At 24.7% G+C, this 23,928-nt stretch overlaps 5 protein-coding genes across 11 annotated transcripts; 3 read left to right on the plus strand and 2 right to left on the minus strand.

Annotated features, from left to right (window-relative positions):
• Positions 1 to 1,164: 1,164 nt before the first annotated feature.
• On the plus strand, positions 1,165 to 4,431 carry LOC100866348 (transmembrane protein 135). Its single transcript, XM_012490788.3, has 9 exons — positions 1,165 to 1,704; positions 2,156 to 2,286; positions 2,501 to 2,627; positions 2,828 to 2,982; positions 3,054 to 3,312; positions 3,423 to 3,590; positions 3,690 to 3,830; positions 3,917 to 4,083; positions 4,162 to 4,431. The coding sequence occupies exons 1-9, from the start codon at positions 1,561 to 1,563 to the stop codon at positions 4,274 to 4,276; spliced, it is 1,407 nt and encodes a 468-aa protein (XP_012346242.2). The 5' UTR covers positions 1,165 to 1,560; the 3' UTR covers positions 4,277 to 4,431.
• Positions 4,432 to 5,927: 1,496 nt separating this feature from the next.
• Positions 5,928 to 8,846, minus strand: LOC100869795 (uncharacterized). 6 transcript variants are annotated; one of them, XM_086905002.1, is made up of 7 exons: positions 8,468 to 8,846; positions 8,334 to 8,365; positions 8,172 to 8,264; positions 7,752 to 8,085; positions 7,468 to 7,655; positions 6,412 to 7,400; positions 5,928 to 6,338 (listed from the first exon to the last, which is right to left on the minus strand). In XM_086905002.1, the coding sequence occupies exons 1-7, from the start codon at positions 8,477 to 8,479 to the stop codon at positions 6,055 to 6,057; spliced, it is 1,932 nt and encodes a 643-aa protein (XP_086761128.1). In that variant the 5' UTR covers positions 8,480 to 8,846; the 3' UTR covers positions 5,928 to 6,054. The 6 variants fall into 6 exon arrangements, with proteins under 6 accessions (XP_086761128.1, XP_086761129.1, XP_003696561.1 ...); XM_086905003.1 differs by having other exon boundaries at positions 8,172 to 8,259; positions 8,468 to 8,550; XM_003696513.4 differs by having other exon boundaries at positions 8,334 to 8,568.
• Positions 8,468 to 10,078, plus strand: LOC100869920 (haloacid dehalogenase-like hydrolase domain-containing protein 2). The gene is made up of 4 exons (XM_003696514.4): positions 8,468 to 8,879; positions 9,082 to 9,381; positions 9,533 to 9,743; positions 9,823 to 10,078. Exons 1-4 carry the CDS (start codon positions 8,785 to 8,787, stop codon positions 9,988 to 9,990), a joined length of 774 nt encoding a protein of 257 aa, XP_003696562.1. The 5' UTR covers positions 8,468 to 8,784; the 3' UTR covers positions 9,991 to 10,078.
• A 2,197-nt stretch (positions 10,079 to 12,275) lies between these two features.
• LOC100869560 (WD repeat-containing protein 48) lies at positions 12,276 to 16,910 on the minus strand. The gene is made up of 12 exons (XM_012490582.2): positions 16,166 to 16,910; positions 15,552 to 15,768; positions 15,208 to 15,420; positions 14,833 to 15,128; positions 14,555 to 14,743; positions 14,173 to 14,481; positions 13,991 to 14,093; positions 13,737 to 13,902; positions 13,450 to 13,641; positions 13,117 to 13,363; positions 12,916 to 13,040; positions 12,276 to 12,854 (listed from the first exon to the last, which is right to left on the minus strand). Exons 1-11 carry the CDS (start codon positions 16,211 to 16,213, stop codon positions 12,978 to 12,980), a joined length of 2,043 nt encoding a protein of 680 aa, XP_012346036.2. The 5' UTR covers positions 16,214 to 16,910; the 3' UTR covers positions 12,276 to 12,854; positions 12,916 to 12,977.
• Positions 16,911 to 17,133: 223 nt separating this feature from the next.
• On the plus strand, positions 17,134 to 23,578 carry SF1 (splicing factor 1). Of its 2 annotated transcripts, none has more exons than XM_003696516.3 (9): positions 17,134 to 17,586; positions 17,849 to 18,001; positions 18,620 to 18,695; positions 20,452 to 20,604; positions 20,706 to 20,812; positions 21,079 to 21,245; positions 21,314 to 21,472; positions 21,545 to 21,822; positions 21,899 to 23,578. In XM_003696516.3, exons 1-9 carry the CDS (start codon positions 17,388 to 17,390, stop codon positions 22,452 to 22,454), a joined length of 1,848 nt encoding a protein of 615 aa, XP_003696564.1. In that variant the 5' UTR covers positions 17,134 to 17,387; the 3' UTR covers positions 22,455 to 23,578. The 2 variants fall into 2 exon arrangements, with proteins under 2 accessions (XP_003696564.1, XP_031774033.1); XM_031918173.2 differs by having other exon boundaries at positions 17,223 to 17,305.
• Positions 23,579 to 23,928: the final 350 nt, after the last annotated feature.

Consider the following 23,928-nt stretch of genomic DNA (forward strand, 5'->3'; position numbering starts at 1 on the left):
ATTCTAATTTTCTGTTCTGATCATTATAATTTTTCTAATAAATTTATCTAGCATTATATTACAAATCGTGATTCAATAATAAAAGATTTTAATATGCTTATACATATAGCTTTTAATATACTATAATATTTCATATATTTTTATGATTATTTCCAGATCTTAATATAAAACTACACTCATAGTTTATTACTCATCAAAATTTTTTTTTTTTAATCATCAATGACCAACAGAGCAACAACATAAAAAAAGATCGCTTGAACTTCTAATAAAAAAACTTCTAATAAAATACTACTTCAGTATATTTCACACATTTATGTTGCGCATATTTACATTTGTTTTTTATAATATTTTGTTTCACAAGAACTTTTACTTCTTTCGCTTTTTTATCACAAGAATTTCTACTACATTGTTCTATATTTGTTAGAAAATTTTTAATTTTGTTAAAAAGTATTTCATAAAATATTTTAATAACATAATTTTTATAGTTTCTTATAGTTAATTTTTATATTTTCAAATATTCTATTCAAATATTTTATATGAAAAATTTAATAATGATATATAATTTGATATATAATGATATATAAAATTTCAAAATGTATAAAATTTTATTATTATAATATTATAAAATATTAATATATTTATATATAAATATAAAAAATTTTAAAATTTATATCATAAATTTTTCAAAAAAATTATTCTCGATATTTATATATTACATTTCTAACGTATATTACTAATTTTAGTCAGATATCTTTTCACATAAAGTAGGTTTATAGTAATACTAAACCGGAAATAGAATTAGAAAGTTATTATAAATTGTAATATATAAATTTTAATATAATGCATTTAAAAAAAATCATCAATATTTATTTATTGAAAATGTATAAAATGAATTTTTGATATAAATTAAAAAATTATAACAAATAATACATTTATCTTACATAGAAATATATATATATATTTTATGTATTTTTTTTTATCTACGAAAAAAAATAATAAAATAAATTAACATAAATCAATAAGATAAAATAAAAATAATTTTTTTACTTTAATACTAATATTAATCTAATGAAATATATTTAAATATTGAAATATATTTAAATATTTAAATTATAATAGTAAACGTAAAAGGTCGTTAGAAAATGAGTTGACTTTATACTGCTTGTTCAGTCAGTGACGAGCGGTCGACGAGTCCGCACGCATTGATTTAAGTGTTACTGTGAATATTTTTGATCTACAAAACGCATTACGATACACCGCTTTAAGAAACTAAAATTTAAAATCAGAAACAAGTTTATTTAATTCTTGATAAATATTTTCAACTATTATATAGACTTTTTTAATCAATCATAATTCTATCAATTCATGTTTAGCTGCGTAATTCAAACTATATAATAATTAAAAAAAATGAATTCAATAAAGTATTTGACATTATCAAAATAATTATAACTCTGTGTCAACAAAAGTGTTATCTTTAGTTTTGTGCAATATTCCTCATTGCAAATTGACATTTTGTAACCAGACATTGGATTCAACTGCGAAATTTTTAGTTATCAAAGAATGCCTTCTCAACTAAGCAAATGCATCGATATATCCTGTAAGGAATACTCACATTATTGGAGAGATTCCTGTTTAATAGCCGCAGCCGGTCTTGGTATAGATGCTCTTCAAGAATGTCTAAAGATATATTCTACAGTTTACATAGTATGTTTATCAATTTTTTCTTTTAATTTTGTCTAAATTTTTTTATATCTTGTTTCTAATGTAATAATCGTATTATATCATTGAGATATAAACTATAAGAAAATCTTAAATATAACATATTTTTATTCATATTTTTCTTATGAAAAATTGTAATAATTGTTACTATAAAAAAGAATAATGTGTTTAAACTGCAACTTCTTCACGTGTAAATCACAATTGGTTGAATTATAATACTTATATAAACAACGGTAAATAGCATTTCATCTTCTCGAGAGATATTTATTGGTAGATTTGTTTGTATTAGCTGATGAATAATAATTTTTAAACTTCCAAGTTGTATAATTATTTCAAGCAAAAAGAAAAAAATATTACAAATTACAAGTTCTTTCAATTTTTCAAACTAACGATGTTAGCGATGTACGATTTCTATTTTCTTCGATATTTATTTTAGGTTGCTCTTTTAATGAAAGGGAAAGTACCATCTAAAGCAGACATTAAAAAAACAATATTAGGTCTTTTGCAATCAACTGCTTTTCTCTCATGGAGTGCTTTCTCATATTCTGTGTTTATTTGTTCTCTAAGGTTTGCACAAATGAATTTGTAATTTTATTCATAATCATATATAATTAAAAGTTTTTGTTAAATAAAAGTATAAAAAGAAATTTATTATATATTAAAATTAAAATAATTTGAAATAAAATCTTTGAATTGAATTTGTTATTCTTCATTATTTAATTTAAGAATATTTTTTTATTACTTTATATTATTATATTTATATAAAAACTATATATTTCAGACGTATACTTGGAAAATTCAGTCTTTTGACTGTATCATTTCTTCCATCTTTTTTATCTAGTTTGTCAGCTATTATTATTGAGCGACCATCAAGGCGTTCTTTATTAAGTTTATATGTATCTAATGTTGTGAGTAAATTAATTTTGCTAATTTCTTGTTAACATAATAGAAAATAGAATTTCTATATAAAAATTTATATGAATCTATAAAAATATAATTTCAATATATATTTATTATATATATTTATATATATTTATATTTCAATATATATTTCTTAGTTGTATATTAATTTTTTTATTACATAATTAATTATAATATTCTTTATCAGGCAACAGAAACATTATTTAAAATGGGAGTAGAAAGAGGATATTATTCTCCTATTTCACATGGTGGAACATACATTTTTGCTATATCAATAGCATTGTTACTTTATTTCTATCGTTCTAAACCAAATAAACAAGTTTCTTTATATAAAATATTTAGGTATTTATTTAATTTATTTTTATTTATTAATATTACAAACAATTTCTAATTAATTAGAAAATTTTCATTAGAATTATTGTTGGAAAATATGAAGGGAATGAATATCTTAAAAAAGAAAATTTAAATTACGAAATACAAAATAATTCTACTAATGAAGAGAATAATGGAAATTTAATAAAACAACATGTTTTAAATAAAACATCCTGTAAAAAAAATATATTTATAAAATCACTTGAAATATACAAGAAAATCATAGAAAGATTAAAACAATTTAAAGGAAAACATATATCATGTTCACATCCTTTTAGTTGTGTTCATTACATATTAAAGGTATATATGTATATATATTAAAGGTATATATGTGCATATAAATAAATGAATAACAAAAATTATATAAATGACTTGAAATGCATATTATTGATGCTTATTTCCATTTATAGGGTAGTATACAAGTATTTAGTTATGCTCTAAGTGCCCAATTAGTGATTAATTTGTTTTTTGGTACTAGAAAATTAATTACAAAACCATTTTTAACAAGAGCAATAATTTTTAGAAAAGGCAATTTAAATTTACCTATGTTTTTAGGTGGTTTTACTGGACTTTATAGGGTATTATTATTATTATTATTATTATTATTATTATATTTTATTACAAAACATCAATTTTGTTTAATTTATAGTTTTATAATAATTTCAAATATATTTTAGCTAATATCCTGTTTATTAAGAAGATTTTTTAAAAAAGATTCTTCTTATTATGCAATACCTGCTGGACTTATTGGCGGTTTAACATTTATGATTTATAGTAGTAATACAATAGCTTTATATTTTATGTGGAAAGCATTGCAGGTATTTTTGAAACTAATTTTCTAATTTTGCAGTTTAATATTTTCTTATAAAAATTTATATTTTATATTATATCCTTTTTTATTTAGTTATTATGGAATGATCTTGTGGAAAAAAAGGTAGTACCTGAAATAAAGTGGTTCGTGATCTTTTTATATTGTTTTAGTACAGCAGTACTCTTCCATGTAGCAATTTTTGAACCACATCTTTTAAGATCTTCCTATTGGAAATTTTTATATGCTATATCTGGAGGAAGGTAATAGATAAACTTATTACTCATTTAAATATTTAACATGAATTATATTACACTTCTTTTTTTTTTCTATAATTTCAGAATAGCAACAATGTCTCGAGAACCATTAGATATATTTGGTTTTGAAACATCTAAGCATCTCACGGATGTACTAAGAAAAACTAATACTATTATTAAAAAAGCTTATATTTTTTAATTTAATAACATAAAAAAAGAAGATATATTGAATTTTGTTTTTATACATGCATTTGTTATTTATAATATCGGAAAAATGACAATATGATTCAAAATGTTTGTTTCTGTGTAAAAAGATACAAAAAAACTTATATAAAAACTTGCTCCTCAAGAAAACTGGATTTGAGTTTTTTGAATACGCGTGCACTCAAATAAGGTCGATATATATTCGAGAAATATCATGAGGTGAAGGGGAATACTTCTAAAAAAGGGAAAACAACATGTATTTATTATCAGTGCCGTTCACATTTCGGAACTTCTTGTTTCTTCATATCATATTATAATGTGCTATCTAATATTGTATCATATATAATATCATTATATAATATATATATTTATATTATATATTATATATATTATATATAAATATATATTATATAATATATATATATATATATATATATATATGTATATTATATATTATATATATATTATATATAAATATATATATAATATATATTTTCTGTATATGTGTGTATCTATATGATTTCTTTTCGATTTGTAAAAATATATTAATTTTAAATTTGTTATTTTTACTGTATCAACAGTAAAAATAACAAATTTAAAATTAATATATTAATACGAGAGGATGAAGTTGTGTGCAAAAAGTTTGTACGGTATTGCTGTAGGCGGAGTCAATTCTGTTCCCCTTTCTTCATAGTACCCCTTACATGCCTGGAATGATGTTTTAGTACATGTGTACTTAATAAATATTCGTTTTGAATTTTTGTAGTAAAATAAAATTTTTTAACAATGAATAAAAAATGTATACAAGATGTTTTTTTATAAAAAAACTATATTTTATGAAAATTAAATTTGAATATTTATTGGATATGCTTATACTTATATAGTCCTTGATAATATAACGGTACAGTGAGGCAAGGGCAATAAGATAACTCCGCCTACGGTGCACATATACTCTCACCGATAAAGAATGAGAAATGTTCCCCTGACCCCATTTACCCCGAGAATATCCACCAGTACATTGAGTGCACGTGTACTAAACAAATACATCATCGGTTTATATTTTCATATTTTTTCATAAATTTTTGATGTATCATTAATTTTAAAATCTTAATACAAATTTTAATATCTTACATACATTGGAAGTATGTATCGTAAAATATATATATTAATAAAATAATTACTAAAGAAACAAATATAATGAACTTTTGTATTGTTAATATTTTGCAATAGCTATAATTTTAAAATTAAATTTTCATTAAATTATACTTAAAATGATTATTCATTATTATTATGATTTATACAATAGATATTTACAATTATACGATATTTATTGGTTATTCTTATTCAATATATCTGTGATGTTAATATAATTCATCTAATTTATAAATTTTATACATTAAAATATAATGCGTGTATTTATGTGCGTGCACGTGCGCGCGCGTGTGTGTATGTGTGTAAAAAAGAAAAAAAAGAGAAAAATGCAAAAGAATAATTATAAATAAGTTGTTATAAGATTATGTAGATATTTTTACAAGCATGTACAAAAACCTTTTACCTAAATATATATTCAATATATGTGATATTAAAAAATTTATATATTGTTAATTGAAATTTTATAAATAGTTAAAAAAAATTTTATATCTTGATTATATTTTAATAAAATTATATAATTTATTTATTAAGTTAGAAAACCTACATTGAATTTTTTTCTATTTCCATATTTCTTGTGAACATACTAAAATAATAAATATGCATATATAACATTATAATATATTATTTTTGTTTTTTAGCAGTTTCTAATGCTTTATTCATTATAATATCTGCATTTCTTCGTTCTTGTTTCTTTTTTAAACGTTTTTTTTTCCTTAAAATATTATTCCAATTAATTTGACCTTTCATTTTTAAGTTTTTTTCATTTATAATTCCAGGAATAATTTTAGATTCTAATTCTGAAATATTATATTCTTGTACTATACTATAAAGTGGATGTATAAATTCCAAGGTATCATTTTGCCAAGGAAGCAAACCAATTGGATATTCTGCCCAATTATACGTTGCTAAAAAATAAATAATAACTTATATCTATTTATTAATAACTTAAAAAACAAACTTATAACTTAATATACTTACTAACTGCAAAGTTCCAATAATTATTTCTAATATTTTCATTGGTAAAAATATGATATGTTTTATCTTGTAAATTATTCTGTGTATTATCTGTATTTAATACACATTTATTAAATTGGATATCTTCGAGAATAAAAGTTTTTTTATATTCATAAGAATCCATATTACTTTTATCAACTGTTATATAAAGATTCATTAAATTTAACAATAAGTGTTTGTTATCATTATTTATTATTGGACTTATTAATTCTAAAAGAGGCACAATAAATTTAATTGAGAATTCATTTACATTTAATATAAGCTTTGAAATAAATTTTATATCAGTTAGACATGGTAATACTATATCTGATAAATTAAACCATAATGCATATTTCAAATGCGGATAAATACGATCTGTTTCTTCTTTGACTTTAAGTTCAAAAGTTTTTACTGGTAAATTTTTTTGTGTTGTTTCTAACTGATATTCTAAAACTCGAGATATACAATGTGCATTATTTAATTTTAAAAAACTATATGATATAGAACTTATCCATAAAGAAGCTAATAATCTCTTTTCTTTATTTATTTCTTCATTATCCACTAATTCAAGTAGTTTTACAATTAATGCTTCCATGAAATCTTTTTCATATAATACAAATATTATATCTTTCCAAAACTCCATCATACCTAATGGCAATACATTATTTTGCAATGTAGTTTCAATATCCTCATTTTGAGTAAAAATTAATAAAATATCTTTATTTGGTAAAAAAATTTCTGAATTAAGTAATGTATTGCAAACAATATTTTTTTTATTGGGTATGGATTTTTTGTTAAGATATCTAGATATTTCTGATAAAAGAACGATTCTTGCAGTTTCTAAAGTATATTTTTTATCTTTTTTTATATCAGTCTCTTTTACAGTCTCATAGTTATCTTTTTCATTTTGCATATTTTCACTGTTTTTTTCCAGTAAAGAGATAGCATATGAACGTAGATCTTGTAATGTTTCCCTATTAATGATATTAATTTATTAATATATATTTATTATAAACTAAAATAATTAAATGTTATATATACCTCAATTGAGCATCTGGAATATTAGATACTAAATGATAACCAACATGAATGTACAGACTAACAGAGCTCCAAAGTTCAATTAAATCACTAAAATCCTGTATTTGTTCACTCTCTTGAATTTCTTTCATAGTTTCTTCCGTAACTAAGCACTCCTCAATTCTTTTACCTTCAGCTGCCCAATATTCTTCCTTTAAATATATATATTTATATAAAAAATGTTTTTCTTTTTTTGATATTGAACTATTATTATTAAACTGTAAAAATTATTGTAAAAATTAATTTACATGTAGCCAGGTTAACAATATATTCATTGCTATTCTCAATACATCAATAGATGGTAATTCATAACCATGAGCAGTATCATGTCTTAAGTTTACTATCCATTCTGGAATGTTAAGCTGTTTTGCAATCTGAAACAAGGATGTTTGCTTCGTATGTCCTATATTAGATATATGATTTAGAAATCTCATTATTGTAGTTGAATACATCAAACATAAATCATTTTCATAACTAATTGGCAATTCGCCATTATTAATCTTGGAAGTCCATTCGCGATCTCTAATACACACTTGCATAATTGATAGAGTACAATCAACTCCTATCGGTAATTTTGGTATCCTAAAATACTTTTAATTAATTAATATACTAAAATATATACTAAAATACTACTTATTTACGATACTTTATTAAATATAATTAATTACCTTGCTTTCCATGCAAGTAACATTTCGTATCCCATAAATTGTTCATTTATATTGTTAGAATAAATCTGTTTATACACTTGATGCCATTCTGTGCTATGTAATGCAAATATAATTTTTAATTAAATAAATTTATTTAATATATAAAAATTATCTAATACTTACAGAGAAAACCACGGTACTTGTTTTACACCTTCCTGCCTCATGGAAAGCGCCATATTTGACCACGTGCAATGAGAAACAACGTTACTATTTTGTAATTGTTTAGACTTATATATACAGTTGCCACAATATGCTACCTTCTCTATCATTAAAAGTGGTTCATTTTCTCTACAGCAAATTTATACAAGAGAAGAATACGTTACATCACATTGTTCTTAATGTCGTTGCTAGATTAGACAGAGATACTTGCGTCACATAACAAGATTTCCATCAAAACCAAACATTGTATTGTCATTGTGTATGTAATATATATACTTTCAATTGTGTAACAAATATTGGATAAATAAATAAATATATATAATAACCAAATTTAATATATAATATATAAATATAATATATAAAATATAATATATAATATATAAAATATAAAATAAATAAGAAAATTTTATAAAATATGGCAAAACAAATAAAAATGGTACTAATAGATCTTAGTGGAACTCTTCATATTGATAATACAGTGATTCCAGGTGCAGTGGAAGCTTTAAACAGGTGATAATTTCATTTAATTTATTTAAATTTCAGTTTATGTTGCGACGATTCCATTTTATGATTTTCTTAAAATTAAATTCATTGATTTTAATGTTTAAATATTTGAATAGTAATAAATAAATGAAGATTTAATAAATGATATAATTTATTAACGATATATTATAATGATATATTAATATGAAATTTTATTATTTCTATATAGGCTTCAAAATGCTAATATACCGTACAAATTTGTCACAAATACAAGTAAAGAATCTAGCAACTTACTACATAATCGATTAACAAAATTAGGTTTTAATGTTAAAAAAGAAGAAATTTTTAGTAGTTTAATTGCAACAAGAAAATTAATCATTTCGAAGAAATTAAATCCAATGTTATTAATTGATCCTCATGCTAATGAAGATTTTGAAGATTTGGTAAAAACAAATGAAACAATGAATGCTGTAGTAATTGGATTGGCACCGGATAAATTTCATTACGAAGAATTGACAAAAGCATTCAGGTGTTTGTTTGTATTCAGCATGTTATGTTATAAAATTTTTTTCCAATATTATATTCCAGTATGTTTTTAACTTTATGTTTCTAATATTTAAACATATTGTAATAAAATACTTATTACAATATGTTTGGAAATAAATTATTCTTAATTTCAGGTTATTATTAGATGGTGCATCTCTCATAGCAATTCAAAAAGCCCGATATTATAAAAGATCAGATGGTTTAGCTTTAGGACCAGGGGCATTTGTTGCTGGTTTAGAATATTCTGCTAATGTGAAAGCAGAAGTCATTGGAAAACCTACTGCAGAGTTTTTTAAAGCTGCTTTAGGAAATGTATCTCCCGAAGAAGCAATTATGATCGGCGATGTAAAAATTATTTTACATAAAGTTAATCAGTATTTTAATTTTTAATTTTTTTATATCTCGTGTTTATATCTTTTTTTAGGATGTTAAAGATGATGTAGCTGGTGCCCAAGCTATTGGTATAAGAGGAATTTTAGTACAAACTGGAAAATATCGAAATGGAGATGAAAATACAATTACACCACTGCCTACAAAAGTATGCAGCTCTTTTGTTCAAGCTGTAGAATATATTCTTAAAAAAGAAATTTAAATATTATGATTTTGCAATAATATAATGTATATTAGTGCACATGTACATTTATATAAGTTATTCTGTATTAAATTATATTTTATTCAAATATTAATAATTTTCTAATAATACACACATGTTCTAGGAATAATTTCACAATATAATAGTTTAAAAATATAAAGTAAACATCATAATCATAAAGAATTTTTCCTGAAATGAAATATAACATTATCAAATTGTTTTTTCTAACAATAATAAAATATATTACAGATTTTTTTTTAATGTATCGCGCGATCAATAGTTGAAAATATTTTATAAATATTAAACGAATATCGTCTCATCGCGTAGGATATAGAAAAATTTATTTGGTATCATATATAAATGAATTATAAATTATTTTATAAATTAAAATGAGTAACCAGCCCTTTCAATCATAAAACTTTATAGATGTGAGACGATATCTATTAGATTTCAAAAACAAAAAAAAAATTATTTATAATTATAAATTTCTATCAATTATATAACATTAGATAATAAATATTAGAATTATTGTGATTAATAAATTAATATTAAAAGCAGTTGTACAGAAAAATCTTTTTACAAGAAATAGGTGCACTGCGGAAATTTTTGTTTAGTATAAAATTTGGCACCATTTTACAATCTTTTCTTTCTTTTCTTCTTTTTATATGAGAACTTGTATTTTGAGAAAATTTATTTGTCCCTTATTAAAAAGAGGGTATATAATTAGTTTTGATTTAAAGATCTCGTGTTTTAAAAGTGTAATTACAAGCGCTTTTTTAATATTATACATTAATACTTCCATTAATGAACAATGTTGTCTTCAATGAAGAAAGCTCAGTTATAATATTTTACGAATACTGTATGAAATGCATGTCTTGTGTGTAAAATAATTACAATATTATCTACAAGTGAAGCTATGAAAAGATACTAAATTTTTATGAATTTGCAATTATGCAATTATTTATGATATAAAAAATTATAATATGAAAAAAAGTAAACAATAAAGTTTTTACAATGAAGCAAAAAAAGTAAATTATCAAAAAATTTCATTCAATAGTTAATACTTAAAATTTATGAAGAGAACTCTTACAAATATATAACTAAATATTAGATTCTGATAAAATATTTTCTATGATTATGCACCACAATAACATTAACTTACAATTCATATTATTTTTAAAAGATCAGTAGATTATTTCATAATTTAAATGCCCTCTACAACTTATAATCTAGGATCAGGCACATATTGATTTTCTGTTGCAATAAGGAGGGTCATTTTACGAAAATACATTTCACTTAAGAAATGAATATATATATAAGAATCAAATGTGGCAATAATTGATACTGGATCTTTGCAAAAATATACATATAATACCGATATATAAACATAAAAATGAATCAAACTTAACTGTAATTTTACAATATTTTTGGTAGTTATTCTATTAATTAACGTCCTTAGCTCGAAAAACATTTATCACAGAGCTCTAAAATTCCTAATAAAAATAAAGAAAGAAACTAAGTTATAATAACTAATTCTTTTTTACATTATTAAATAAGTATAGCAAAAACTTAGCAAATAAATACTTACACGATATGTAGCATATTAAAATGTAACAATAGAATAATCTCTAGATTTATTAAAAAATTGCTTCTATGTCATTTTTATAACACAAAAATTACAACATTTAGGGCCATATTTTTAATAAAGAACATTTTTCTCTTTATGTTTTTTTTTTCATCTCTTCCTCTCATTCATTTTTTTATAGAAAAGTTAAGCGTTTATCCCAATTTCGTAAAATTGGTGCAAAGGCTTTGATTTTTGATATATTGAATTTTATGAGTACAGCCCATCACCGTAATTAAAGAATCTTACTTACAATCGCATTTATATGTACAATTGATAGGATTCTAATAAAATGGATGTTTTAACATATGATTAATTACACACTTTGTGTTTTTATCTATTATAGAATTGTCTTCTAAAATCAAATTCTGCCAATGTATTTATACTTGTTTTACCAATAATTGTAATGTATTTATGCTTTTTTTTTTCATATGAAATATCATTATATATCCATTAATGAAAAGTTTAATTAATTGAAAAGTATTATTAAAGGCAGAATTTAATCTTATTATATCGAAGACATACTATGTTACTTCCCATATTATTATAGGAAATATTAAATTATTAATTTGGCTGTTCAATTTTAATTTGATTAATGATAAATTGACATTTTTCTCTTCCTGTCATAGTTTGTTTTTTTTTAAATAAAAAGGCAGGTGTGTGGAGTATTGTTTATACATATATATCTCTTTGATTTCATTCTTTCAAATACATTTGTTTCTAATTTTATCAAAAAAATAAGGATGGATAGTATTTACAAATCATAAAAATATATAGCTACATGGAATTAATAAAAAAAAATTCAAAAAGCATATGAGAAAACATGGCATTTAGAAGTTACACTCAATAATAATTTCCTGGGCCATACAATTTATACTTTTTTGTGCTTAAATTTTTTTTTTTTAATATTTTTAAACTGGGAAGACTATAAATGGCTGACAGTAAATACTTCGCATTAAAGTACAAAAAACATGTTTTTAAAAATAAAATAATTGAAATTATTTTTGTATTTGGCCACAGGATATAAATATACAAATATGAGCAATTTATACTAATGTTTCCACACATTATTGCCTTTAAACTCATTTAATTTTAAATAGTCTACATGTAACCTGGCTTTTATTCGTCTTCAATCGCAGCATCTAATGAAACATTCACCGAAATTCGATTGAATATTTCATGAAAAGAAGGTAGTGTGAAGTTGCACACTCTGCAACTAGACCACATATTTTCCGTAATTCTGCAATATTTTTATATTATTATTTTTAATAAATAAGTATTGCATAAAAGTATTTACTTACTTTATGACGGTATAAAACCAGGCACATTTTCGTGATCTCTGTTCCGATATACTTAGCCCTAACTATTTTACTGGCCGAAAATGAAGTATTAAATCTGCTGAACTTTTCCAAATAAAATGTCTGACCTAATATATATTAAAAATAGAGTTAAAAATTTCATAAATTTAAATAAATATTGTTGCATAAAATATTAGAACATACAGTTCTTAAATCCATAGAAGGATCTAAAACTTGATCATTACATAGCAATTCTACTTTTTCTTCGGCCAGCGAAGAATTATCAGCATTTGAATCTGTATTTGTTCTATCTCCTGCTGGAGATCCTCCAGAAACTGTATTTCCAGCACCTGCTACTGATCCTGAATCACTTCCAGCACCAAGCACTTTATCACAAACATGTTCTGCTACTTTACGAATTTGTATAAAATCGTTTGCGATTAAGCGATCTCTTAAAATATATACATAAAATTCATATTATTATATATATATTATTTAATAATAATTTATACAAAAAACTATTTATTTATTACATACTTTTTTAAACTTTTTACGCCAGATGTGGCATGAGGAAGAATATAAAATGATATTTTAATGAATTGTGGAAGATTTTTATCCACAACAATATTAACTACCCATGCTGGTACAGTTTCATTTAATAATACTCCTTCCATTTCTCCCGCAGCATCTCTAACTAATAATCTATATAAAGGTCTTCCTCCTACTTCACTAAAATATAATTATAAATTTATTGTGAATTATAATTCAAGATATTTAATTAAATTTATTCTTATTAAAAAAAAATGAATATAATATTTTTGTACCTAAATATAACAGGTGTGTGGGTTGGTACAGAGAAATATAGATTTCCTCCTCTAGTGTGCATAGAACCATTACCATCATTACTATTGCCCTCATTTTCATCGTCAACATGTAACGGTCTCCACCAATGTTCGAGTAAAGCTTGTAGTAAAAGATTTCCATAATTCACTAAAAAAAAAAAAAAAAAAAAATTAAAATAAAAAAATAAAAAAAAATTTTAAAAATAACAAAAAATAATATAAAAAATAAATATTACCTTTTTGATCTACTGCATCATTTTCTGCAAGTCCAGTTTCTTTTGCAGAAACCCATGCAGAAAAACAATCATTTTCATCTTGACCTAAATGAATGGTCAACATCTATAAAAATATAATATTAAAAATTATCTTCAATTTCATTATATTAAATATATTAAAATTTTATTATAAGATTACATACCCCAGTTTTAAGATCTATACTAAACCAATTTGGAACATACACCATTTTATTTCTTTTTTTTATTTCTTGTTCAAAATCTATCTTTCCTAAATCTTCAACTTTACGCGCCTTTAATACATCATATAAAGCTACATTTTCTTCTGTATCTTTTGTTAGAACATGTCTTCGATCGTTTAAAACGTGACAGTGCCGTATCGCTGGAGCACCTAATATTTTTTGTGCAGGTTCTGTATTTTTAGGTGTTATTCCACTAGCAGAATCACAATAATCTTCTATTCCTAATTCTTGCCAATCCTTTTGACTTATAGACTATAATAAATTTCAAAATATTATTTATACTATTGATAAGATTTTTTCTTATATATAATAAAATGTACAATACCCAATTATTTATAGTAGATTCACTAGTTGCTACCCAAATGCTGGATTGATCAGGTGTCATAACCATTTTTAACACAGGTGCTTTTTCTTCACAAATAACTGTATACCTTTCAGGATAACATGATAATTCAGTCATTACAACTCTTTTGTCTCGACCTCCTGATATTACATGACTGAAAGTATCTGTTGCCTAAGGATAATTATTCCAATATAATAATTTGCACTATTTATTTTAATAAAACATTAATAAAAAACAAAAAGAAAGAAAACTGCAATTACCAATAATGCCCAAACACCCTCTTTATGTACTCTATAAGTTTGGATACATCTTTGTTGCCCTAATGACCAAAGTTTAATTGTTCCATCAGAACTGGCAGATAAACACTGAGTACCATCTCTATTTAATACTAATGCTTTGATATTATCCATATGACCACGAAGTTTCATTAATTTAGTACAGTGTCTTGGATCCCATACTCTTAAAACTTTTTCTGTGCTACCACTTACTATAATTGTTCCAATTTGATTCATGGCAAGACTATATATAGAATCTTTATTTCCACTAAGAGACGATGCTATAAATTATTCAAATATTAGTTAAATAATGTATAAACAATAATAAGTCATTTAGCTATATACGAATTAATTTTTTACTTGTTACTGTATTGTTGCTTGCTGTGAGAGCAGTTAATGTATTTACATCCCATAAGAAGATTAATTTATCTAAACCACCACTAGCAACTTGCTCTTTATCTTTAGCATATGCTAGAGCTTTCACATAATCTTTATGTGTTCTTAATGTAGACATACAAAAACCTTTATGTGCATTCCATACTTTTACTGTAGTGTCAGAACTGGCTGATATTACTAAAACCATTTTTTTTTATCAATTAAAAGTGATTCTAGCATTAATATAACAATATTAATTTAATGTGATATTTTATATATATGGATGTAATAGATATATAGTAATTTAAAAATGTAAAAAAAATACGTACAATTTTTGCCACCACAACATAATACTATATCATTAACCCAATCTGTATGATGTTCCATTGATTGAATGTATGGGTCTTTCATATTTTTGCAATTCCATATCCTTATAATGCTATCTCTACCTGCAGAGTAAAGCCTATGCAAAGCTGGATCATATTGTAATGAATTAACTCCAGCTCTATGTCTTTTTTCCACTTCATCTCTTATAACCATGGATACCTTTATTAAATATATATAATAATAAAATAATTGAGTGAAACATTCTGAATATATATTTTCATCACAAATAAATTTATTGGAAGTCTATAAACATAGAAAATCATTTACGATATTATTCGTTACAAACAATATTACTAATTAAAAGAAAATTATGAAATCGATAAATAATTGTATATAGTATTAAACAACAAATATGAAAAAATCATAGATCAATCGTATTTCTATTATTTCACACACCATCATGTGGTTTTTTAACGATCGGCATATCAATATTAATCAGCATGTAACAATGTCGTTTTCATAAAAATATTTTATTTGATTAAAAAATATATATATATTCGAAAAGCTACGCTGTAATAATATGTTTCAAAAGAAAAAAAGTATTACGAACAAGTACCTGTACTTTCTTTCGAGCACTTTGCCCGCCTGTCTTATGAGCTGCCATTATACCGCGAACTGTTCTATAGTTTTGTACTTAAAGATAATAGAGAAAAACATTCGAAATGTACTACAGTTAAGCTGTAACACTTGCACGTTCCGATGCGTTGAAACCACGCAGTAGTTTCATCGTTGATTACATAGGAAACCTTACATGACCAGAAGGTACTGCGTTTTCAACGCTCGTAAAAAACAATCCAGTGCACATCACACTGAAATTTAAACAGCTGTCAGACTATCAGATACAAACAGTGTTCATGACGATCAAATATAGATACTGTTAATGTTCTAACGCCGGTATCAATAAACTCCGACGTTATACACATAACGTTACATCACGTTTCAGAACATCAGACAACGTTTCGACACCATTGTTGTGATTGAATAAAGCCGGATATGATTATCATTCGTATTTTAGCAAATATTGTATTTATTTGATCTATAAAAAACAGATCTTAATATAGGTTTTTAAATAAAATTAACAATAATAAAATAAATTAAAATTAAATTTGGATTTAAAAAATCAGTATTTTTAAGAATTATATCTTGTAACCAATAGTAATCTTATAACCAATAGTTGTACAATATGCAACTGTGAATATATATCACTGTATTTATCACAACCAATGAAAAATAATAAACTATTGCATTTGGATGCATGTATTTATATATTATTTTTAAAAACTATTCCAATTAAAATAATAATTTTATAATTTATTAGTAAAAAAATTTCAATAGATTATTAAAAATTATTTATAGATAGTATTAAATAGAAAATACAATACTATTTTATATTTTGCTAAATTTAAGAACGCAAGATAATTATTCTTGCAAATAATAATTATTTTTTATAACTTTATATTAAAAAATATAAATAAAATGTCACACACATTTCGTTAATAAAAAAAATTAATTTGAATCTTTTTTTTTATTTTTTTTTACATTTATTTTGTTAAAATTGAAGGTGTTCCAAAACTCATCAAAGCGCCAACTAGCGAGAATATTCTTTATTAATTCTACCCGAAAAGACAGCATCCGTCTCCGGTACGCCCATGAAAGAGGCAAAGGTGTCCGTCAGTTGAATGCCGCCATTTTCGTGGTGTGTAAACGTTCTGTTGATTTTGGAAAAATAAGCGCATGATCATTTTGACGTATCATACGTCTTTGGCAAGTTTTACATTATGAATCAGTCACGGAATTTTACATCATTATTAAATCCGAGTTATTTGCAAAACGCGCAACAAAATGCTGCGACTGCAAACGCGGCTGCCGCTGCAGCTGCAGCAGCTGCCGCGGTAAGTGCTGCAATTGCAAATGGAACACAGCTTAACACCAATTCCAATTCCACAACAAATAACACAAGAAAACGCGAAGCGGAAAGTACGTTTGAAAGTTTCTTAATAATATGTCATTGATTTTGTTCTTGTATTATGCGCGACCTGATTTCTTATGTACAATTTGCTTAATCATATGATTTTACATAGCTTAATATAATATAATTTTCAATTCTTGATCTTTTCATATAATATATAGGTGCTGCGTAATGTGATCTTTTTCATTTTTTAAAAAAAATTTAAAATTTATTTAAATGTTAATTTAGAAAAAAATTTCAAGAATTGTGAATAAATTAGACATATTGTAGGTGATGGTAAACAGGAAAAAGAGACGAAAGAGGAACGTAGGAAGAGGAGGAAAACTAGATGGAGCGGTAGTGAACATGACAAAACTTTTATACCAGGAATGCCTACAGTTCTACCAACAAACCTGACTCCTGAACAGGAGAAAGCTTATCTCTGTAAGTTTATTTTCTGTATTTCTTTGATCATCATTTCAATTTAATTATGTATTATATATATACATATATATATACATATATGGGCAGGATATGATTTAAGAATCATGCTTCTGTGTATAAATTTTTGAAACTTAATTTGTAGTACTATAAAAGATGTAAGTATGTATATATTGTTAAAAATTTATATTTGCCAAAGGTAATTGCCCTTTAAATATTTTCAACAAGCGAGTTTGGCAATAGGAATTGCCAATTTTGCTGAATGATGAAGTTATCAGATTTCTTAGATTGTTTAAATATATTAAATTTTCTATTAATTTTATTTCTTGTATATTTATATATATATCAAGATTTATCACATATATATAAAATAGAATATATATAAATAAATTAAAAGAAAATAAATTATTAAAAAAAAACTATTGAGTATATTTTATAATTATTCATGAAAAGAAATAGAAATTTATTCAAGAGAATTTAAAAATTCAGACAAAATACTAGACTTAAATGAATATTCTATTCTTTTGAAACATGCTTACATTATAGAATGTATATTGGTATGGCAAATTGGCAATATCTAACTGTTGGGGTTTCCGCCCCCTCTAACCCGTTGGTTTACAGTTCAGCTGCAGATTGAGGAAATCAGCAGGAAGTTACGCACTGGAGATCTTGGAATTCCACTTAATCCTGAGGAAAGGTTTGAACGAAACTTACATACCAAAAATGACCATAACATATCTACAATACCTATCTACTGACCATTCAGCAGCCCATAAATACAGGGGCCTTATGATATGGCTCCAGTACAGTTAATGTGGGATACTGATGTCTGTTTGAAAAGATTGGGCTTGATTAAAGCCACCACGCAGCACAGAAGATGAATTTTGATAATATTGGTTTGCCCTAAACAATTTCTTTTACTAATTCATTTTTATTAAACACTGCTACAAAATTCTTATTAGATATACATTTAAACAATTTAGGGCAATAATTAAAGTTATTAGTTATAAATAATTAAATAAAAAAAAAATAAAGCATTTTTACAATGAATATATTTATTTTGAAAATAAAAATGCATATACATTTATATGTAAATAATGCGTCTTTTAACATTTGATATGATTAAAAGTATAAATTAAAAAATAATTATAGTAGCAGTGTTTAACATACAGTGGGTATTCTAGTCCATATATTTTCTAAAATAGTTATATTCTTGCACATGTAGGGAAATTCAGAGGTGTTCCTATGCAGAATGCTTTATTCAAGTTAATAGGCTGTATTTCATTATTGTATTGACCAATTAATAAAATAATTTTGTGCATAGGGCACCTTAATAAATTTTTTTATTAGGCTGCTGTGATTTGCACGGCATTTATTTGTTGTTTAATACTGTAATGCCACAGGGATATTTATCATTAATTAATAAAAATAGATATTATCCTTAATCACAACTTAATGACCAGATTTCAGGCAAATAATAAAATTCATAAGAATATAATTGCTAATATAAACATAATACTATAAAGATCAATATTACGTTACTTTCAGGTACAACTTAAATAAATACACATTAATTTTTCTAATAAATTAATTTACTCCAATAGGTTTAACTTTTCTGATTTTAGCTGGAACCATTATTTTATATCATTGTGTTTCATTAGTTATTATACAGTATAGTAAGATATACAAACTATTAACTAATCCAAAAAAATTATTTCCTAATAATCACAGGATCAATCTTAGCAGCTGACATCATACCGATTTCTGCCGTGCACAAACGCGCAGTCTTCCAGGTGTTACCTACTGAATAGATTTATAGCAATGTTATATTCAACATTACATAATTTTTTATTCTTTATTTTCATATCGTGACACTGTTGGAAAAAATTTTTTTTTAAATTTGTATAAATGTAATGCATTTTAAGACTAATTAACAATTTTATTACTAGAAACATTTTTTTAGCTTTTAAATTAATAATAACTAACTTAAGATTTAATAGATAAATCTTTTAAATATAAATTATTGCAATTATTGTTAATTAATATTAAGATTTTTATTTAGTACAATATTCCATCTTTAATGAAAGATCAAGAAAAATATCCATATATACAAAAATAATATATTATTCAATTTTTATTTGTTTTTTAATAACAAAAATTGAAATTTAACTTATTTAATGAAAAATTTTATGTATATTTTATAAACGATTTTTTAAAATTTTCCAACATGGTCAGAATTTCTTTTATTTGTTAAAAAGACAGAAAAGAAATATTATGTTAAAGAAAAAAATATAATTAAAGCCTAATAACTTTGAAAATCAATTACAATGTTATCTTAGTTTCCAATCTTCCACTTAATCACACAATCATAGTAGGATCAGGTTGCTTGTATGCTAGTACCATCTTAATGCAAACTTTGTTTCTTGACAAAATTTTATTTTTTTATTTTGCAGATCTCCATCTCCAGAACCTATATATAGTAGTGATGGAAAACGGTTGAATACGAGAGAATATCGTACTAGACGTAAATTGGAAGAAGAGCGTCACAATCTTATTCAGAAGATTCTCAAAATTAATCCAGAATTTAAACCACCACCAGATTATAAGTAATTAAAAATACTTTTTTATTTATATTATTATTTTATTTATTTATATTTAGAATTATAGTATGAATGATTTTTTGTATTTTATAAAATATTATTTTTAGACCACCAATTATACGTGTACATGATAAAGTAATGATTCCTCAAGAAGAACATCCAGACATTAACTTTGTTGGTCTTCTGATTGGTCCACGTGGAAATACATTGAAATGTAAATTTAAAATATTCATAAATATATAATATTAATATAATATTGTTACTCTTGCTCAAAAAAATTTTTAAAATGCAAATGTAATTGATCATTTTTGATAAATAATATAATATAAATATAAATAATATTCAATATATAATATTAGTCATATTTACAAATAATTATAACTATATCTATATTAACATTGTAACAATAATTTTTTCTCATTAATCTATTATATATAAATTTTATATAAATTTTATTAGTTTTTTTTTCGTATTTTATAGCAATGGAAAAGGAAACTGGAGCAAAGATAATAATTCGTGGTAAAGGTTCTGTAAAAGAAGGAAAAGTTGGAAGGAAAGATGGACAACCTTTACCTGGTGAAGATGAACCTTTGCATGCATATATTACTGCTAATAACTTGGATGCTGTAAAAAAAGCCGTTGAAAGAGTATGTAATAATTTTATAAATTATTATATAATTATTTACAAATGTTTCGTTAAATTATTTTTTTATAGATTCATGAAATTATACGACAAGGTGTAGAAGTACCTGAAGGACAAAATGATTTAAGACGTAATCAACTTAGAGAATTGGCTTTATTGAATGGAACATTACGAGAAAATGATGGACCACGTTGTACTAATTGCGGTGCATCCGATCATAAATCATGGCTGGTTAGTACATTGATATTTAAATGCACTTAATTAAAAGCAGATTAATTTCATTCTTATCTTTTTTATTAATAGTGTCCAGATAAACCAAATGTGACAAATAACATAGTATGCTCAAGTTGTGGTGGAGCAGGTCATATTGCACGTGACTGTAGATCTAAAAGACCTGGCCAAGGTGGACCAGCTGCTGCAGGCATGGGAGGAATGGGACCAGGTGGAGATAAAGCTAAAATAGATGAAGAATATATGTCTCTTATGGCAGAATTAGGTGAAGGTCCACCACCTGATCGTTCCAAAACTGGACAGCCACGTCAACCAAATCCAAATCCTAATTATCCTGGTCTTTTTGATAGGTAAATTTTATCTTTTATTAATGTAATTAATTTTTGTAAAAGATTATAAATAATTATTTTTTTCAATTTTGTTTAGACAACAAGCACCTCGTGCTTTAATGGCAGCACCAGCACACCCACCACCACAAATGATGCAAGGTGGACCAATGATGCCTCCGCCAGGAATGGCTCCGCCACCATGGAGTCAAGGAGAAGTAAATAATATGAATGGTATGAACATGCAATGGCAACCTCCAGTTAGTATGCCTCCACCACCTGGTGTAATGCAACCACCTCCACCACCGCCTGGTTCCACATCTCAACCAAATATTCCACCATTGATGCCTTGGATGGCCGGAAACAATCAACCACCGCCACCAGGACAAATGCCACCTACACAAATTCCACCACCTGGAATGGGTATTCCACCATGGCAACAAGGACAACAAGGACCAATGCGTCCACCTCCACCTGGAACTGCTCCACCACCAGGTTTTCCAGGATGGCAACCACAACAAATGGGCGGATGGCCACCAGCAGCCCCTGTTCCTCCCCCACCTCAACAACAGACACCAGCTCCACCTGGCATTGATCTCAACACTTTACCTACATTATTAGCACAACCACCTCCACCACCACCACCAACTAGTTAGTGTAAAGAATCATCGTACCGTCTAATCAAATCTTTATTCGTATAATAGAGGGATATTATTGGTCGTGTCAGTAAATAGATTATAATATTGGACTGAAAACAGTTAACTATTAATTAGTTGAAATAATTCACGATTTTAAATAGCCCGTTCGTCGTACATGGCTTTGTTCTTTATAAGTAAAGAAATATATAGTTAGATAAATATTTTTCAATCCATCTTAAGGATCATATATACTCTTTATAGAAAATTGCTTTAGGATTCATATTTTCGGAATTTTAAATTAAAAATTTGTAAGATTTGTTTTGGTTATTTTCAAATGTTATATGTATCTAAAGCTTTCTTACAAGTATAAATGTAAGTGATATACCAAACGCAGTTTTATAATGTTGTTTCAGGCACTTTATAATTTTTACTATGTTTCTCTAAACTTAATATCATATATTATAACTTAGAACATAATTTACTTGTATTTTGTCAGTAGTATGCATAATACTTTGTAGTATCACATTTGTTGTTCTGTACAAGTACAATTATGATTTACTCTTGCTTCAATATATTACCTATTAACAAACATTGAATGAAGACAAATATTATATAATAATCAACAAACATTACAATAAATAATCAGAGCGAAAATATGTTTTTTATGGAACTGTGCTAAGTTCTTAATACTATTTATTAGTAATACTAATATATAATTATTATAATTAATTTTGTATTACTATTTCAATAATTTTGATGGATATAATTTGTCATCATGAAATATTAGGTGATACAATGAAGCATCAGAATTGTAGCTTGTGCAAATAATAATTTGTCAATTTTAAATTTCACATTTAGATTATTTATATGTTAAGTATAATTTTTGCAAAAAAGGTCTTTTTCACACATATATTTAGAATTCATCCATTACCAAAATGTACATTATAAACGTCCAAGCGCAATAATTTCGTATCACTGATTCACTAATAAGAAGTAAATTTATTGAACAAAAATCTTAAATTATATAAAACATTCGCTTTATATAAAATAATATTAGTATTGTGTGTTACATTTAGAACACAGTTTGTGAACTTCATAGCTTAACGTGTATATTAACTACACAATAAAGGTATTAAAATATATATTGTTCATATATTTTTGAACACTCTATAGAAAAAATTTATATATAAACAAAATATATACATGATATATAAAAATATATAATAAAATATATAAAAAACATATATAATATTTATGACGTTAAAAAAATTTTTTTTAATGAATTAAACAAAACAGACAATAAAATTAATCGAAATTTTTTTTTTGAGTGCATAAATTTTAAAAAATAAACAAGAAGAGCAAATAATAAGAATAAAAGTAGATAAAAAATCAGCGCTATCTTTTATAATACCGCAAATAAAACATAAAAAAAGAATAAAAATAATGGAAGAAAGATAGAAATAGAGTAAGAATTATTATTTGATCATTGATT

Source organism: Apis florea, unplaced genomic scaffold, assembly GCF_048593485.1.
Source record: "Apis florea isolate Af1SG1 unplaced genomic scaffold, ASM4859348v1 contig_2350_pilon, whole genome shotgun sequence".
NCBI lineage: Eukaryota > Metazoa > Arthropoda > Insecta > Hymenoptera > Apidae > Apis > Apis florea.

What these genes read in the sequence shown, in the direction of transcription:
- LOC100866348 (XM_012490788.3), top strand. Translation starts at nt 1,561, where the DNA reads ATGCCTTCTCAACTAAGCAAATGCATCGATATATCCTGTAAGGAATAC. An exon ending in GTGTTTATTTGTTCTCTAAG is followed by an intron (nt 2,287 to 2,500) that starts GTTTGCACAAAT and finishes TATATATTTCAG; the next exon opens with ACGTATACTTGGAAAATTCA. An exon ending in TTATGTGGAAAGCATTGCAG is followed by an intron (nt 3,831 to 3,916) that starts GTATTTTTGAAA and finishes TTTTTTATTTAG; the next exon opens with TTATTATGGAATGATCTTGT.
- LOC100869795 (XM_003696513.4), bottom strand. Translation starts at nt 8,479, where the DNA reads ATGATAGAGAAGGTAGCATATTGTGGCAACTGTATATATAAGTCTAAA. An exon ending in TATTGTTAACCTGGCTACAT is followed by an intron (nt 7,656 to 7,751) that starts GTAAATTAATTT and finishes ATATATTTAAAG; the next exon opens with GAAGAATATTGGGCAGCTGA. An exon ending in TTATTGGAACTTTGCAGTTA is followed by an intron (nt 6,339 to 6,411) that starts GTAAGTATATTA and finishes TTTATTTTTTAG; the next exon opens with CAACGTATAATTGGGCAGAA.
- LOC100869920 (XM_003696514.4), top strand. Translation starts at nt 8,785, where the DNA reads ATGGCAAAACAAATAAAAATGGTACTAATAGATCTTAGTGGAACTCTT. An exon ending in GCAGTGGAAGCTTTAAACAG is followed by an intron (nt 8,880 to 9,081) that starts GTGATAATTTCA and finishes ATTTCTATATAG; the next exon opens with GCTTCAAAATGCTAATATAC. An exon ending in GAATTGACAAAAGCATTCAG is followed by an intron (nt 9,382 to 9,532) that starts GTGTTTGTTTGT and finishes TCTTAATTTCAG; the next exon opens with GTTATTATTAGATGGTGCAT.
- LOC100869560 (XM_012490582.2), bottom strand. Translation starts at nt 16,213, where the DNA reads ATGGCAGCTCATAAGACAGGCGGGCAAAGTGCTCGAAAGAAAGTACAG. An exon ending in AGGGTGTTTGGGCATTATTG is followed by an intron (nt 14,744 to 14,832) that starts GTAATTGCAGTT and finishes AATTATCCTTAG; the next exon opens with GCAACAGATACTTTCAGTCA. An exon ending in CACACACCTGTTATATTTAG is followed by an intron (nt 13,642 to 13,736) that starts GTACAAAAATAT and finishes ATTATATTTTAG; the next exon opens with TGAAGTAGGAGGAAGACCTT.
- SF1 (XM_003696516.3), top strand. Translation starts at nt 17,388, where the DNA reads ATGAATCAGTCACGGAATTTTACATCATTATTAAATCCGAGTTATTTG. An exon ending in TAAAAAAAGCCGTTGAAAGA is followed by an intron (nt 21,246 to 21,313) that starts GTATGTAATAAT and finishes ATTTTTTTATAG; the next exon opens with ATTCATGAAATTATACGACA. An exon ending in TATCCTGGTCTTTTTGATAG is followed by an intron (nt 21,823 to 21,898) that starts GTAAATTTTATC and finishes AATTTTGTTTAG; the next exon opens with ACAACAAGCACCTCGTGCTT.